At 46.6% G+C, this 17,621-nt stretch overlaps 2 protein-coding genes and 1 non-coding gene across 3 annotated transcripts in view; 1 reads left to right on the forward strand and 2 right to left on the reverse strand.

Annotated features, from left to right (window-relative positions):
• Positions 1-17,621, forward strand: part of CARD6 (caspase recruitment domain family member 6) — a 39,475-nt gene that overhangs the window by 13,526 nt on the left and 8,328 nt on the right. Inside the window, exon 3 of the mRNA XM_040977490.1 lies at positions 16,944-17,265. Coding sequence (XP_040833424.1) covers positions 17,002-17,265 — 264 coding nt within the window. The 5' untranslated portion in view covers positions 16,944-17,001. The remainder of the gene's footprint in view (positions 1-16,943; positions 17,266-17,621) is intronic.
• On the reverse strand, positions 9,631-11,642 carry RPL37 (ribosomal protein L37). Its single transcript, XM_040977493.1, has 4 exons — positions 11,564-11,642; positions 10,932-11,067; positions 10,756-10,840; positions 9,631-9,745 (listed from the first exon to the last, which is right to left on the reverse strand). Exons 1-4 carry the CDS (start codon positions 11,564-11,566, stop codon positions 9,676-9,678), a joined length of 294 nt encoding a protein of 97 aa, XP_040833427.1. The 5' UTR covers positions 11,567-11,642; the 3' UTR covers positions 9,631-9,675.
• Positions 9,823-9,906, reverse strand: LOC121154709. The gene has a single exon (XR_005883595.1). It is a non-coding gene; the product is annotated as a small nucleolar RNA SNORD72 (small nucleolar RNA).

A 17,621-nucleotide genomic window follows, 5' to 3' on the forward strand; every position in this document is an offset into this window, starting at 1 on the left:
TGCACGCTAGCCTGCTCGCTCTCTGCCACACCACATTGCTAATTTTCCTCTTAGTTTACTTTGAATTAGTTCAAGTCTGTAGAATGCTGCTTTCTCAAATATACAAAACTAAGATGCTCTTTCAGGGTTTACAAGAGAAAATGTGTAACAAGGCTGCCAGGAGCATTCTCTCTCTCTTTCTCTCTCGCTCGCTCACTCTCTTTTTAAAAGTTATATTTTTTTTTATCAACTTAACAAACCAATTTTCAAAAAATTCTTTTTTTAAAGTTACTTGTTTTTATTGGAAAGCCATTTTCAGAGAGGAGGAGAGATGAGATAAAGATCCTCCATCTGCTGATTCACTCCCCAGTTGACCACAAATGGTGAGAGCTGAGCCCATCTGAAGCCACGAGCCAGGAGCTTCTTCTCGGTCTCCCACGTGGGTGCAGGGTTCCAAGGCCTTGGATCATCCTCTACTACTTTCCTAGGCCATAAGCAGGGAGCTGGAAGAGAAGCGATGCAGCCAGGACATGAACTGGCACCAATATGGGATCCCAAGGCGTGTAAGGCAAGGACCTTAACCACTAGGCTACTGCGCCAGGCCCTCAGATAATTCTTAATTATCTGGGAGTAGATTAACGATTGCATGAGACAATGAAATACACAGTACAGTGCCATTAAGTGAATATAGATAACATGACCTTGAGGTTGAACATGAGATTATGTGACAGGTGTCAGTACTGAATATTCTCTGTTTTCTCCTCCTTTCAGGCAAATCTCCTTGAGGTAGCACCCGAACCCCTGGTAAAGATAATCTCCAAATGACTAATGAAACTGTTTGGATAATAAAAGTTGACTACACTTTTGCTTCCGACATGACTTGGGCTTCTCCATGCCCACCTCCCTCCCTCTCTTTCCGTTTTCGTTTACTGACATATCCCCTTCGTCTATATCAGCATCTGAACAGAGTATTCAATTTAAAGTTGTAGATAGGTTATGTAAAAATAAGTGTATCAGGGCCAGTGTTGCCATGTAGTGAGTTAAGCTGCCCCCTGCAACACCAGCACGCTATGTGGGTGCTGTTTGAGTCCAGATGTTCTTTTCCTGACTCACCTCCCTGCTAATGGCCTGGAGAAAGGAAAAGATAACTCAAGTGTTTGGCTGCCCCGCCTACAAGAGGGACTCAGATGAAGCTCCTGGTTCCTGCCTCCCCCAGGCCCAGTCCTGGCTATTGTGGCTGTCGAAGAGTGAACCTGCAGATGGAAAAAGTCTCTCTTTTTCTAACTCTTTAAAATAATTAAGTTAATTTTTGAAATAAATAGTTAGTGTATTGGGCAGGCATATGCAATGACTCCTGTACTGCGTGGGATGTCCACACCCTTGATCAGAGAGCTCGGCTTTAAGAACTTCCTCCAGGGCCCAGCGCAGTAGACTGGCGGCCAAATCCTTACTTTGCAAGCCCCGGGGTCCCCTTGGGTGCCAGTTTGTGGCCTAGCAGCGCCACTTCCCGTCCAGCTCCCTGCTTGTAGCCTGGAAATCAGTGGAGGACGGCCCAAAGCCTTGGGACCCTGCACCCACGTGGGAGACCTGGAGGAAGCTCCTGTCTCCTTGTTTGGATCAGCTCTGCTTTGGCCTTTGCAGCCGTTTGGGGAGTGAATCAGCAGGCAGAAGATCTGTTTCTCCTTTCTCTGTATATCTGCCTTTTTAATAAAAATAAATAAATCTTAACCAAAATCAAAACAAAACTTACCCCAGCTCCTTACTCCAACCTAACTGCTAGTGAAAACACTAGAAGGCAGCAGGTGATGGTCAAGTATTTGTGTCCCTGACACAAGCTCCTCTCGGCTCGGCCCACCCAGGCTGTTGTAGACAGTGCCACTGGAGAGTGAACTGGTGGATGGGAGATGTGTGTGTGTGTGTGTGTGTCTATGAACCTTTCTTTTTTTTTTTTAAAGATTTATTTTTATTATTTTTTTATTGCAAAGGTGGATATACAGAGAGGAGAGACAGAGAGGAAGATCTTCCATCCGATGATTCACTCCCCAAGTGAGCGCAACAGCTAATGCTATGCCGATCCGAAGCCAGGAGACTCCTCCGGGTCTCCCACGCAGGTGCAGGGTCCCAAAGCCTTGGGCTGTCCTCGACTGCTTTCCTGGGCCACAGGCAGGGAGCTGGAAGGGAACTGCTGGGATTAGAACCGGCACTAACCACTTGCGCCACCACGCCGGGCCCCTATGAACCTTTCAAAAGAAAGCTTGCTGAATGTTCATTCATCATGGGCACTTAATGTGACCTTCCCTGATTGTAAGAGCCTTCGTTGTTCTGGTGAAGTTGGAGTCTCTGTTCCCACAATGCTCTAGCCTCTGCTTACAGCCTAGACCATTCATTACAGTTAATTCACTAGTATACGTGTCATCCTACAGGGTTCTATTTTCTTGTTATTTTCAGAATGACAAGTGTTATTCAGAATGATGCCTCTACAGAATAGCAATTGATGATATTTATCAAGCTCCTAAACTGGCCAGGCATTGCACTGAGCACCTGTCATGCACCATCTCAGTTTGTTCTCATGCTAATGTGTATAACAAAATGATGGAATTGTTACTTTTTTATTGCTCTACAGGTAAAAACAAAACTAAAAAAAAAACCTGTGTTTAGATTAATTTTTCTAAACACCCGAGCATTTTATGTGTTTTAAATGTTTTTACTTACTTACATGTGCATTCAACACTTTTCTTACTGAAGAAGAAAAATGTCTAGGTTTATAGGACCCAGTAAGATAGCCATCAATTACATATAGCTATTTAACATTTAAAATATGGCTACTCTGGAGCCCAGCTCTGTAGCCTAGCAGCTGAAGTCCTCGTCTTACACGAGTGTGCCAGAATTCTATATGGGCGCTGGTTCTTATCCCAGCAGCCCCACTTCCTGCCTGTGGCCCGGGAAAGCAGTCGAGGACGGCCCAAAGCCTTGGGACCCTGCACCCCTGTGGGAGACCCGAAAGAGGCTACTGACTCTGAATTGGTGCAGCTTTGGCCGTTGTGGCCATTTGGAGAGTGAATCAACAGATGGAGGATCTTCATCCTCTCTGTTTCTCCTACTCTCTATACATCAGACTTTCCAATAAAAATAAAATAAATCTAAAAAAAAAATTTTAAAGAAAAATATGCCTGCTCTGACTTGAAATTTGCCCAAGATTTAGTATGAAAAAAGAATATAAACTAGCTTGTTTTATACTTATTCTAGCATAAAATGTCAATATGTTGGAGACATTGAGTTAACACATTATGTTCTTTGTTTACTTGAAAGAGTAGAAAAAGAAAGAGGCAGACACAAGGAAAGTTCCATCTGCTGATTCATTCCCCAAATGACCACAATGGCTGGAAATGGCCAGTTCAAAGCTAGGAGCCCACATCTTCTTCCTGGTCTCCCATGTGGATACAGGGGCCTAAACATTTGAATCATCCTCTGCTGCTTTCCCAGGCTCATTAGTAGGGAGCTGGATCAGAAGTGGAGCAGCTGGGACTTGATATGTTAGACCTCTGTACCTTATGACATATGTCTAGTACTGTGGTTCTCATTCAGGCTGTAGTTGAGTATGAATTCTTTTTTTTCCTGCATCTATTAAGTTTTTAAATTTTTCATAATTTTACATAGTTGATTAGGGTGCAAAGTCAAGGGCTAGAAGAAGGTGGGTGAGACCATTATTTCCACATTCTCTTTTTTTCCTTCCTGTTTTTGGGGAAAGGGGGCGGTAAGGGGAGAAGACACACCAAGCCCCCAACCACTCCAGGGTCCCTGATGAGGGGCACGCTCCGAGGGTCCTGCTCAAGAGGTTTTGATAGTTCAGCAGTTGTGAATTGCTGCCAATCTCGCTACTCCAAACACAATGTCATCTCTCCAGAATCCACTAGCTCATAGCGTCCCTCTTAGTCTCTGTTTGCCCAGATATCACTGCCAACACTTGGCTGGGGTAGTTGATTGATTTGTTCTCTGTTCTGTTGTGGTACCAGGTATCCTCTGCAGACTCCAATGTACTGCCATGTCCTCCATGTGCACCTGGATATACTGTCCACTGCTCCATCTAGGCCACTGAGGAGGCCCAGCTCTGACACATGCACTCCACGCTCAGACCATGGAACCTGCAATTCTCTCCACGGTTGGAGAGCCAAGTCCAGCAGTTCAGTTAGGTGGATGCCCCAAAAATCATCTGAGGTGATTTGAGTATGGATTCTAATCAATGAAGATAAAACTGGCAAAAATAATCTTTTATTATACAGTAATGTTTAACAACAAACGGATATATACCAACATCTTCACCATGAAGAAAGCATAAACCTTCAACAAATAATCTCTCCGTACATCTGCTCCTCCCTGCGATAGGAGTCATACCATCCCAAGCCTCTGTAGTTCTACAGCACTGCCACATGGAGCTCCCTCAAGGATGCTCCGGGAGGGTTCTCTCCCCAGAGCTGGGCCTAATAGGATAAACTTCTGTCTGGGCTTGCCGCTTTGTTTCTCTCCACTCCCTGGGGGTATTTCTTCTCCTCTAAGGGCCAGCTCCTCTGTGACTTTGGGACCATAAACAGTTTTTTCTGGGACTTTTCTCCTGAGATTGTCCCATTTACTCCAATGATTCTGTTCCTGATGTAATCGCATCTGCAATCTGGCCTGTCTCAGCAACCTCAGATCACTGTCCTAACTTGGGGAAACTAAACGTTTCTCCTGTCCTATGCTACAGGTGCATTTTGACATAACTTCTGCCTAAAAAGGCTTATTAATTTTTATCATCATAACAGCACTCATGTGTAAATCATTTTGAACATTTTTGAAAGTAAATACGTATCTTTAGATGTCTCCAGAGCTTGAGCACTTTTAGAATCCTCAGCCACATTATGGATTTAGAAAGGATCCAGGGAGACCCTACTGTGGACATTTCTTTGATGAGAATTTTAAGTGCTCAATCCGCCTTTCTTAGAAAAGGGGATGACTACCTTCTAGCCCCAAACTTACTGAAAGGAACTTCAAAGAAACAGTTCAGGGAGCTCTGAAATATGTTTCCAAGTGCTCTGGTGGGCAGTGAGGACTACTCTGACATCTCCCTGCACTCAAGAATTTACTCCCTGTGGGATGTGAGAATGTTTCCAGTGGCCCAAATGTAAGCCACTCAGGAGAGCCCATAGGGATTAGAGGCCCAGAAGTAAAGAAGAAAACAAAACAAACAAACAAACAAAAAATAAGGCCCGGTATGGTAGCTTAGCGGCTGACGTCCTGGCCTTGCATGCCAGTTCTAATCCTGACAGCCCAACTTTCCATCCAGCTCCCTGCTTGTGGCCTGGGAAAGCAGTCGAGGACGGCCCAAAGCCTTGGGACCCTGCACCCGTGTGTGTGGGAGACCCGGAAGAGAATCCAGGCTCCTGGCTTCAGATTGGTGCAAGCACTGATCATTGCAACTGCTTGGGGAGTGAATCAGAGGATGGAAGATCTCTCTCTCTCCTTCTCTCTGTATATCTGACTTTCCAATAAAAATAAATATTTCCAAACAAAACAGCATAAACAGGTAGAAACTTGCTAGTAAGTGAATAGAAGTGCCCCCCCCCCTTTTTTTAATTGGAGAGGCATATTTACGGAAAGAATGAGACAGAGAGAAAGATCTTCCATCTGCTAGTTCATTTCTCAAAGGGCTGTAATGGCTGGAACTGAGCTGTTCTGAAGCCAGGAATCAGATTCTTTCAGATTTCCCATGTGGGTGCAGGGTTCCAAAGCTGTCCTCCACCTCTTTCCCAGGCCACAAGCAGGGAGCTGGATGGGAAGTGAAGCACCTAGACATGAACTGATGTCCATATTAGATCCTAGTCCATGAAGGACTAGAAGGCCAACTGAGCCTTGTTCCAGGCCCTAGAAGTGACTAGTTTTGAGACAGATCCAGTAGATTCAAGGGAATCAAAGTTCTTCCTGGGTAACCTCCCAAGAGCTTCTACATGTGCCCCACAAGAAGCAGCTGTATTTAGTCTTCTGCTGGGCCCATCAACTGTGAAGCAGCTCCACCGTGACAGAACCATCCATCCCCACATCTCTCAACAGGCTTTCCTCCTGTCTGTCCTTGAGGAATGGAAATTGCAGCCAACCAGCCAAACATATCCAGAAAGAAAGCAGAGATTAGAGGGATCATGCCCCCGCCACTGACAGGTGACAGCCCAAAGCAGCCTTAAGTATGGAAGAAGAGTCAAGGTTCAGTCAAGTTTTTTTTTTCTTCCAGATTTATTATTTAATTTACTGAGAGACAGTTGGTTCATTCTCCAAATGTCTGCAACAACCAGGGGTGGACCAGGCTAAAGCCAAGAGGTCAATCCACATCTCCCACTCGGGTGACCTGGAACCAAGCATTTACGCCATCTCCTGCTGCCTCCAAGTGTGACCCTTGGCAGGAAGTTGGAATTGGGAGAAGGGCCAAGACTCAAATCCAGATTCTTCAATTTGGAATCAGGGCATCCCAACTGGCATCCTTACTAGGCAAAGCCTCTGCACCCCCCCCAAACTTCTCAGCAACTATTCTAAAGCACTGGACACTTCACTTACTACCTCTACATAATTAAGGACCTAAAAAGAAAAGCTGTATACTATTTAAATTTCAAATCAGATACCTTGCCTCCTCTACCAACTTGCACACACATCTTTCTCATGGATTTTTCCCATTCAGGGCTGCACTGTGGTATAGCAGGTAAAACTACCACCTGCAATGCCAGCAAGACACAGGGCCTCGGGTTCATGTTCCTGATGCTCCACTTCTAGTCTAACTCTGCTGGTGGCCTGCGAAGGTCCAGGTCCTTGCTCTGTGCCATCCATGTGGGAGACAAATGAAGGTCCTGGCTTTTGCCTAACTCAACTCTATTATAGCCACTTGGAGAATGAGCCAGCAGATGGAAGGTCTCTTTCAATCTCCCTCCTTCAAATAAAACCTTTACAAAATCCCCCTTGTTGCTATTTACTGCTTTATTGCTTCCATCCTTGATTTCCAAGGTCTGTTCAGTCTTCACCCTACACTTTCTCATAGATTATGAACCAAGCTTTTGTTTCAAGATAAATTTGCATCTATTAATTTGCAAAATTATCTGAAACTCTTAACAATTGTATAATACATTAATTTGCTTTTCTTGCATGCATATGGTAGTGCAAAGTTTTAACCAAATTTCAGCCAAGACTAAGTGTAACAATCTGGAATTCAAAGAGCTGAATATAGTGGCTCATCATGGTTCACCTTTTATTATTTTTATTGGAAAGTCAGATAAACAGAGAGGAAGATCCTCCAACCATTGATTCACTTCCAAAGTGGCCACAACCAGAGCTGAGCAGATCAGAAGCCAAGAGCCAGGAGCCTCCTCTGGTCTCCCATGCAGGGTCCCAAGGCTCTGGGACTGCTTTCCTAGGCCACAAGCAGAAAGCTGGACCAAGCTTCCAAGCCTTTGGGTAAGCAGGACCTGGGCCAGGCGCTTCTCTGGGTCTCCCACACAGTGCCGAGGACCAGCTCTTGACCCACTGCTTTCCTGCACCATTAGCATGCAGCTGCATTAAAACTGGAGCAGCCAGGGCTTGAACTGGTGTCCACATGGAATGCTTTGCCGCTGCAGGCGGTAGCTTAAGCTTGTACTTCGCAAGCCCCAAAGTCTTTTTCTCACCCTTATTTCCAAATGCCTACTGGATCTTAACATTACCTATTATTTCCATTATTCTAAGCCTTAAAATGTCTCCTCCACAAATGTTCAGCAAATGAACTATCTCCTTTAATTAGTGAGACACCTAAACTTATCTAAAGGAATACTTCCCGATTAGTATTTCTGAAGCTTGCTACTTCACTGCTGCAACCACACAACCCTCAAAGATACACAAAACAATGCAGAAAGGCCTGGATTCCTCTGATTCACCTCCAATGATCTGTGCAGACACCTGCCTCCCACTCCTGCAGCAACCTCACTGCCTTTGCTGTAATATGGGCTATTTAAGAATCCTTGGTCAGGTTTTCCCGCTTCATCTAAACCTTCCACAAGAATCACACCAAAATGGTAACAATCATGACATCAGTGATATTCCAATCTCCAGAATGAATCCTTCTTGACCCCTGCCTACTCCTAAACCCTCTCTTCCCCAAACCCCTCCCATCATCCTGCCCTGACAGATCTGGTGACTGGCTGTAATTTTTGGCTGTTCCATTGCAGAGAAAGCCAATTAAGCTGTCCCACTGATGCCCAATTTGGCTCAAATCTTAGCATATTCATCCAGAGTTTTAACTCCTTTTAAGAATTCTCACAGGAATCTGTGCATTTATCTTTGCAGCATGTAAATTGTGTGCTCTATTGTTTTTAATTTACAAGCACAGGGCAATTATACACCATAAACCTCATCACCCTCTTCACCTGACCTAGTACCTCACTTTATGTAACGAGAAAAACCACCTTGTGAGGTATAGACATTCCAATTCCAACATGTGGGGTATTAGTGGGGACGAAGCAAGTCATTTCAGGTTGCAGGACCTGGTTAGATTGAAGGTGCTAAATGGGAAATTAAGGATACTTCTCACTGGACTTAAGAGTTAGCACGATGGTTCAATTGGCTAATTTTCCATCTGCAAGCACTAGCATTCCAAGCGGCTGTCCTGGGGGCTATATTTCCAACCCAGCTTCCTGTTTAGGGTCTTGCAATGTGGCAGAGAGAATTCCTTAAGTGTTTGGGACCCCATACCCACAATAAGACCTTTAGGAGGTCCCTAATCAGCTCAGCTCCAGCCATTGCAAGCATTTGGGCAATCAATGAATGAAAGATGCTTCAATCTCCCCCTCTGGAAATCTGCCCTTACCACCAAAAATGAATAAACATGCAGAGCCTATATTCTGGGAACACCTGGGGGCTTTGAAGTGATCAGGCACATCAGCCATTATCTCACTAAAGCACGCGTGGCGCAAACCTTAACATCATGCACCCTCGCCCTCCCCCTTAGACCAACTGCTTTGCTTTTTTGATCCTACATTGCACATTGGATCAGTGCCCAATTGTGCATTCTCCATAAACAAACAAAAAAAACCCCAAAAGATTTGGAGAGGAGGTAAAGATCTTCCATCCTCTGATTCATTCCTCAAGAAACCACTATGGCCTGGAGCTGCACTGATCTGAAGCCAGGAGCCTCTTCCAGGTCTCCCGCAGGCGCAGGGTCCCAATGCAGGCCATCCTCTACTGCTTTCCCAGGTTGTAAGAGAGCTGCAAAGGAAGTGGAATCGGTGCCCATATGGGATCCTGGCTCCTGCAAAACAAGGATTTAGCAGTCACAGAGCCACTGTGTTAGGCCCTCTCCAGAGAAAACTTGGTGAATAAATCGGTAGATTTCAATGTGAAAAGTCAGGACATGCCTATACACAGCCTTAAATCCTAGTTGCCTAATTTGTAAACTTTCATCTTTTTTTAATATAAAATCCATTCAACACCTGCTTGGTCTGCCACAGGAGCCATTATGACTGTACCTAATGGTATTTCCATGCTAGATGTACTCCCAAAAACCAGCTGATTTTGTAAATCTGAACCAAGCTGCCCCATTTTGCCAAAACGATAGCAACTCCAATTAACATATGAAACTAACAAAAAGATACCTTAGCACACAAGACAGTTTTTAAAACCAAAATATTTATTGCCTAATTGTTGGAATTCTTCTCAAGATGAACTGGATGCGGCAACAGCTGCCCTCTTGGGTTTAGGCGTTGTACCTTCACGGAATCCATGTCTGCATCACAGTAAAAGCAAAACAGGCCACTCAGCAACAGTACATACTTAATTTTTTTTGTTAAATCTATCTCAATGAGCTTATCTCAGTTAAATGTCAAAATCAGTATTGAATCATAAGTTCAGACATTTGTAATTGTAATTGAGCATCACAGATAAGCCATTGATTACCCCAATCTACCTAGATATCAATTTTAATTTATAATCGATCTCAATTGCAATAAAGGGTATGTGACTTACTTGGGTTACATCTTAGTAATTCCCTCGCAAACAAAAACCAAAAATATTTGAGATTTTTATCTACATTTACTAAGAAAGGTATTTTTTAATTTCACTTCTAGAGACAAGTGAATTGAGGCATTGAAAGATGAAGCTCATTAGGTGTGGTTCCAGCTCACCACACTAGCGTGTAAGACACGCATGAACTGCCTTGCAACCTGTAACAATACTCCAGGTATACAGCGGACAGCGGATCAAGGTATGAGATCTGTAAGACTGTCTTGGTTTTACACACAGGCCCGAGAAAAAAATCACTCAGTCTAGTATTTATAAAAGCACAGGCTTCCAAAGTGGAGGCAGAGGTTAAAGCGCTCGGTCCCTGCTCCATCTCTAACCCGGGAGGCCACAGAGAGCATTTCAGGTACCAAGGTTCCTACACCTATGTGGGAGCCCAGGACTGCAGTGCTGAGGTTTCAGCCTGACCCAGTCCACGGGCACCAGGGAGCCTCATGCAGACGAGGCCTGAATGCTTCCCCATTTCAAACAGATCGCATCCCTTTGCGTTCTTCCAAACCCTCATCATTCTCCACGTCAGCTCTAACTCAGAACAGACTAGCTTCAGAAATCACTGTGAAAATGCAAGCTCTCAGTGGGATCCCATGGCATTTCAAATTCCGCATTTTTAGCCGACTCTGCTACAGCCTGAACGTACAGTACGGTCTCACACAGAACCCTTCCCTGCAGCCCTCCTCCCAAGATGCAGGCTAAACTACTCCGTGGAGAACAGCGTACCTGAACCTGCGGTACACGATTTTGAGGTGCCTCATCCGGCCGGTCCCCGTGGTGTTGCGTCTTTTAGCCTTAGCACTCCAGTTATCTGCAACGCAAGGGCAAGGGAGGTTGTAGGCGGTGTTGCCCACGTCTGATTTCAGGGCAGCTTTACTGGGGGGGCCCCCTCCCCGACTCACACTTCCTCTTGCGCTTGGCAGGGTAGCCGCACTTGCCGCAGGTGGACTTCTGCAGGTGGTAGGCCTTGGAGCCGCAGCGGCGGCACAGCGTGTGCGTCTTGTTGCGACGCTTCCCGAACGACGACGTTCCCTTCGTCTGCAGGGGAGAAAGGGGGGTCGCGGCTCAGCAGCCCCTCGGCACGCTGCCTGCGGCTACCGGCATGCCGCCCTGCAGGGACCCATCACGGTGACGGTCTCCATGTCACCCCGAGACGGGAGCATGCCGAGTCGGCTCCCACCGGCTGGCGCTGCACCCAAGGCTGAGCCCAGAACTGCACAGGCTAAGGGTCCCCGCACGGCACCTCGGCAGCCGAACTCCCTCCCCCTGCCGGCAAGCACACACACCATCTCTGCGCGCCCACAAGTCAGGGACCGGGCGAGGCTCCTAGCCCGGCGACTCAGGACTCGGACCCCGGGCAGACATCCCCCGATCCGGAGCCATTCTCCCAGACCTTGCAGCCACCGCAGGCCCCTTTTCTGCCCACCCGCTCCCTTCCATCCGGAACGCTGCCGGTCCCCTCAGGAAAGCGGGGCAGCGCAGCCCCGAGTCGGAGGATGGAAGACGATTCCGGGGCGCGCTAAGTAGAACTCACCATTTTGCCTCTACGGCCGAGACCAGAAAGGGCGGAAGGGGAGGCACTTCCGCTATATCACGCTCAGAAGCTTCCGCCCAGGGAAGCACTTCCTGCGGAGCGCGGCCTTCTCCCGGCATCGTCGCAGTGAGCGTGAGGATCAAGAGGCGGGGCCAGAGCCATAAGAGTCCAATCGGGAGTCAGCGTCCTTCGGTGGGCGGGGTCCCGCCACCAGGAAGGGGCGTGTCGGCTCTGAGCCGGCCTGGGCTGGAGTCGGCGTGTGGCGCGCGTAAGGTCCGCCCTGGGCTGCAGTTGCCGTCTTGCGCGCGTTGAGGGCCGGCCTCGGGCGCGTTGAGGGCCGGCCTCGGGCGCGTTGAGGGCCGGCCTCGGGCGCGTTGAGGGCTGGCGTCGGGCGTGGGAAGGGCCGGCCCTCTGTGTGTGTCCGTATCCCAGGCGTCACCGCCGCGTGGGCTCCGCTCTTCAGTCGTGGGGCGGGCGCAGAGTGTGGGTGTTCGCCGCCTGCGCTCGGCAGGACTGGGGCACTTGTCCGGGGGGCCCCCAGCTTCACCGAGCGGCTCTCGGCTCCCTCGGCTCGCAGCTTTCGGATTTATATTTTACTTATTTATTAAATAATTTTTATTTTAAGAAAAAGTTTCAGCGTTGCTGAGATTGCCTGTCTTTTCATGGCAACTGTAGGAAAAGCCTCTCCCAGCTTCTGGCGTCTGGCTAAGCTACGTGGTTTGTGGCCCGTGTCCAACTTCAAAGCCAGGCATGTGTTAGTAGTGTCTCTCCCACTTTGAAGGTCTCTTGTGATAACCTTGGTCCAACGGCGATCATTTCTCTATTTTATGATGACCTATAAGGCATTTCACATCCGTCTGCACCCTCAGTCACCGCCTGCCACCTAAGGCTTTCTCGGGCTCTGGGGGGTTAGCAGATGGAAGAGTCCAGGGGGAGGGGAGGGCGCCTGGCTGCTGCAGGCGTGCTGGGAAATGAGATGGTGTAGGAATGTCAGGCAAGTGTCAGCCACTGAGGAATCCAGCACAGGTGGGGGCACAGCCACTGTGGCAGGCGTTATGGAGGTTGCCAACTAACACCCTCAGAATCGAAAACATCGAGAAAATTCAATACTTTCCCCACTTCACCTTAATAGGTGCTTTTCTTTCTTTTTGAAGATTTGTTTTTTATTGGAAAGTCAGATATACAGACAGGAGGAAAGACAGAGAGGAAGATCTTCTGTCCAATGATTCACTCCCCAAGTGACCGCAATGGCCGGTGCTGCGCCATGCCAGAGCCAGGAGTTCCTTAAAGTCTCCCACACAGGTGCAGGGTTCCAAGGTTTTGGGCTGTCCTTGACTGCTTTCCCAGGCCACAGGCAGGGAGCTGGATGGAAAGTGGAGCTACCGGGATTAGAACCGGTGCCCATATGGAATCCCTGGTGCGTTTAAGGCGAGGACCCGAGGTGGTTCTTTGTTGTTGCTTTAATTTAGCCATGGTCAGATAAGCCCTCAGTCCACCAGCGAACCATGGAACGTCTCCAGATCCTCCAGGTTCCCATTCAGCTGCCAGGTTTAGATTCAGCAACAGCTTTTAAAATTTTTGCAATTTTTATTATTTTATGTATTTATATTTTATATATTATTTATGTTTTATATGTTTATGTCTATAATATTTTAAAAAGATTTATTTATTTTTATTGCAAAGACAGATATACATAGAGGCGGAGATACAGAAAAGATCTTCCATCTGATGATTCACTTTTTTTTAAAGATTTATTTATTTTTATTGGAAAGGCAGATATACAGAGAGGAGGAGAGACAGGAAGATCCTTCATCTGATGGTTCACTGTCCAAGTGGCCGCAATGGTTGGAGCTGAGCCAATCTGAAGCCAGGAGCTTCTTCCGGTCTCCCACATACGTGCTGGGTGCCAAGGCTTTGGGTCATCCTCGACTGCTTTCCCAAGCTACAAGCAGGGAGCTGGATGGGAAGCAGGGCCGCGGGGGATTAGGGGGTACCCATTTGGGATCCTGGCGCCTTTCAAGGTGAAGACTTTTATCTCGCTGGGCCCTAATGATTCACTGTTTTAGCTTGGCCCAGCTATGCTTCCAGCTTTTTGTTTGTTTCCCCCTGGTGGCAGGAAATATCTTCCAATTCTGAGATTGTTTCTTTTGCATCATTCATTCTATTTTGGAGACTCTCCACTGTACTTTTAATTTGCTCCATTGTATCCTTAACTTCTGAAATATCAGCTTTCATTGGATTCATTTCCTGTGGGACATATTGCTTAAATTCCTTGAACTCCTGTATCATGCGGGTCAGAATCTTTATTTTGAGTTTTCTGAATTCTGTGTCCCCCATTTCTCAATGTCTCCCTCAGTTAAACTCTGAGGGTGACAGCAGCTTTTGCCAGACTCTTGGGTAACATAGTGCCTCTGTCTTCTTTTTACATTTTGTCATTTCAGTCCTTGTTGGCAGATTCTTCTTAGCGCAGGTTCCAGGGTGTCCAAGTCGGTTTTTAGGTTCAGTCAGTGTCCTGGAATTGGAAGACGCCAGCTGTCCTAAACAGCTGATCTTGTTAAGTCTGCGTGCCTCCTGGAGTTCTTGTGGGCGGAGTCTGTAGGGTGCCTTCACGGAGCTATGTTTTCTGGGAAGGCTGTGTGCTGCTCTAAGCTGGAAGTGGTTTTGTTCCCAGGTTAGCTCTTGTGCAGCTCAGCTGACCTCCAGACTAACACTGCCTGGTTCTGTGAAAATGGCCTGATTATAATTTTTAAATGAATAAAACTTTTGAGGAAGTCTCCAAAAATCTTTAATAAAAACATAAGCTTAAGATTTTTTTTCAATATCAGAAAAATCAGAATTGGAATCATCATTACACTTAATTTCTAATACATCAGTGCATACTTAGGTTCATACATGACTTGATTTCATTTGCATTTTAATACTTACCTTTAGTAATACGTTAAATACTGATACACCCACTCTGCCAGGATGTCCTGTAGCTAAATGAACAGTCTCCACTCCCAAAAATCCCATTCTATCATTCTTAATGCTTTTTACATGATTTATTTTTCAGAATTATCTTTTTACATTTTTATTTGAGAGCCAGAGAGACAATCAAAAAGAGCCCCTTCAACTGCCAGTTCACTCTTGAATATTTACAAAAACCTGAATCCTGGAGCCCGGACCTGGTCTGGGTCTCTCACGTGGGTGTCAGGGTCCTCAGCAGTTGAGCACCTGCTACCTCCCAGGGTGCATAGTAACGAAAATCTGAATTACAACGGAGGTACAAGTAGAAACAGGCTTCCACCATAGGCCGGAGACACCCTAAACTTTACAGCTTTACTGAACTTTAACCCTCCTCTCTAAATGCAGCTTCAGTGACCATGTATTCATCTGTTCCTAAATGTGTGTTTGAGCCGTGCAGCTGTAAATAAGAACTAATTATGTAGAGTTTTAAAAAATAAAAATGAATTAAATACTAAATAGTTGTGCCTAAAATAGAAAGACTAAATTCCCCAGTAAACATATCCTCAGGGATATCCACTGTTAAAATTGAGGTTTTCTTTTCTAGACTGTTTTTTTCCCAATGTATTGTATAACTGTATAAATGCATAATAAATCATATACGTTAATTTTTAAAACAAATATGATCCATAATTGCAGTTTCCTATAACAACATATTATGGCTATCAGTACTTGTTAATATATAAAGAGACCTAGGGACAGGTGTTGTGGCATGGCAGGCTAAGCTGCCTCAGCACCAGCATCCTAATAGTAGAGTGCTGGTGTGAGTCTGCACTGCCCTGCTTCGGTCCAGTTTCCTGCTGGTGAAGCTGAAAAGGCAGCATGTAACCCAAGTGCATGCTTACTTGGAATTCCTGGATTCAGTTCCTGGCTCCTGGCCTCAACTTGACTTACCCCTGGGCCTTCGGGCAATTTGGGGAGTGACCCTACAGATGGAAGGTGCCTGTGTCTCCCTGTCACTCTGCCTTTCAAATGTATACAAAAATAAATATATGTGTATGTAGTAAATATGTTTGTATATATGTATATAAAGAGAGAGATACTCCATTCTTGAGGAAACACATGTGCCCGGTATAGAAGCCTAGTGACTAAAGTCCTCGCCTTGCACATGCCGGGATCCCATATGGGCATTGGTTTATGTCCTGGCAGCGCCACTCTCCATCCAGCTCCCTTCCTGAGGCCTGGGAAAGCAGTGGAGGACGGCCCAAAGCCTTGGGACCCTGCACCCACGAGGGAGACCTGGAGGAAGTTCCTGGCTCCCGGCTTTGGATTAGCTTGGCTCTGGTCCTTGGGGAATGAATCCGTGGATGGAAGATCTTTCTTTCTGTCTCTCCTTTTCTGTATCTCTGACTTTCCAATAAAACAAAATAAATCTTTAAAAGAAAAGAAAATGATTTATTTTACTTGAAAGATGGGAAGACAGAGATGTCTCATTGGCTGTTTTATTTCCCAGATGACCACAATGGCTGGAGCTGGACCAGGCCACTTGGGTTGCAGGGATCAAAGTATTTGTGCTGCCTTCTCAGTCACGTTAGTAGGGGACAGGACTGGAAAGAGCAGCTGGGACTCTGATGTGGGATGTGGGATGCAGGATAGTAAACTGTGGCTTCATCTGCAGCCCCTACTTCATTTCTTCATGGTTCTTTGATGTTTTCCAGTTATTTTCAATTTTCTGCTGTTACAAGTAGTGTTGTAATACTGTTTCTTTCTTGCTTTTTTTTTTTTTTTATTGGAAAGGCGGATATACAGAGAGGAGAGACAGAGAGGAAGATCTTCCATCTGATGATTCACTCCCCAAGTGAGCTCAACAGCCGGTCCAAAGCCAGGAGCCTCTTCCGGGTCTCCCACGCGGGTGCAGGGTCCCAAAGCTTTTGGGCCAACTGCTTTCCTGCGCCACAGGCAGGGAGCTGGATGGGAAGCGGGGCTGCCGGGATTAGAACCAGCGCCCATATGGGATCCCGGGCGTGCAAGGCGAGGACCTTAATCACTGCGCCATCACGCTGGGCCCTACTGTTTCTTTTACATTCATCTTTGTGCCTTTCTGGAATTATTTCATTTAAGATCATTTTCTAGTAGTGAATTGAAGGGTATGAGTTTTATTTATTTACTTATGAGGACCCTTCAAAAACCCAGTTTACATTCTTACCATCACTGCAGAGAGCTCAGAGCGGGGACTATCTTGTCAAGCCATCCTTTCAAAAGAGGCATTGTGGAAGAGGTGACTGGGCACTACCTCGTGATGAGATGCAGTCAGACCAGCAATAGAGCGGAAAAAATAATCTGCAGGGCGCCAGCATCGGAGTGCTGAGGGCTGGGCACCCCATTGTGCTCGTCCAACCCCTGACATCATTTACATACTGACTTTTTTTCCCTCCAGGTTATCCTTCAGAAGGATTTTGTAACACGCATTTCCTTGTGTGAAGAACACAGGAGCCATGGCCACCAAGAGTGTTCCATCAGAAACTGTAGAGAAAGAACGAGAAGCTCTGCTCAAACTCCTCCGGCATGACCCGGATTCCAGCCTAGACGTGTTGGTCTCTCGAGGGCTGACTGCCCGGGAGGGCTCTGAGGCTTTGGAGGATGTCACAGACCCCCGGAGGAAAAGTGGAGAGCTAGTCCTCCGGGTGCGGAGGGACGGGGCAGTGAACTGGCAGCCTTTTCCCCAGTGTTTATACAGTGCGTTTCCAGGGTCAGCTGCCGTTTGGCACCCGAACCCGAGTGGTGGTAAGTTGATTGTTTACACTTTGGAGGGCGTGACGGAGGGGATAGATTTTCTGGGAAAAAGAAAATGTTTGCCTTTCATTTGTGTTTGTCTTTTTCCCAAAGATAAGTTTCACTGAAGTGCGAAGGGGGAAAATACCTTGAAGGGAAATGAGCTTCTTCAGAAGGTTGAGAAAAGGCTGTTCAAACTGTCCCTCCAACTTGCAGCTGCCTCGGGGGTCAGTGCTCTGGCGCTGGTTGATACCCTGGACTCTCAGGGCGAGAGAAGGCTCTTACTAGTGGTGCTGTCTGAGGTCTCTTCCCTGTGAGTGAATGCACTGGGACTCGTGGTTCC

Source organism: Ochotona curzoniae, unplaced genomic scaffold, assembly GCF_017591425.1.
Source record: "Ochotona curzoniae isolate NIBS_2020 unplaced genomic scaffold, NIBS_Ocur_1.0 contig_2754, whole genome shotgun sequence".
NCBI classification, from domain to species: domain Eukaryota; kingdom Metazoa; phylum Chordata; class Mammalia; order Lagomorpha; family Ochotonidae; genus Ochotona; species Ochotona curzoniae.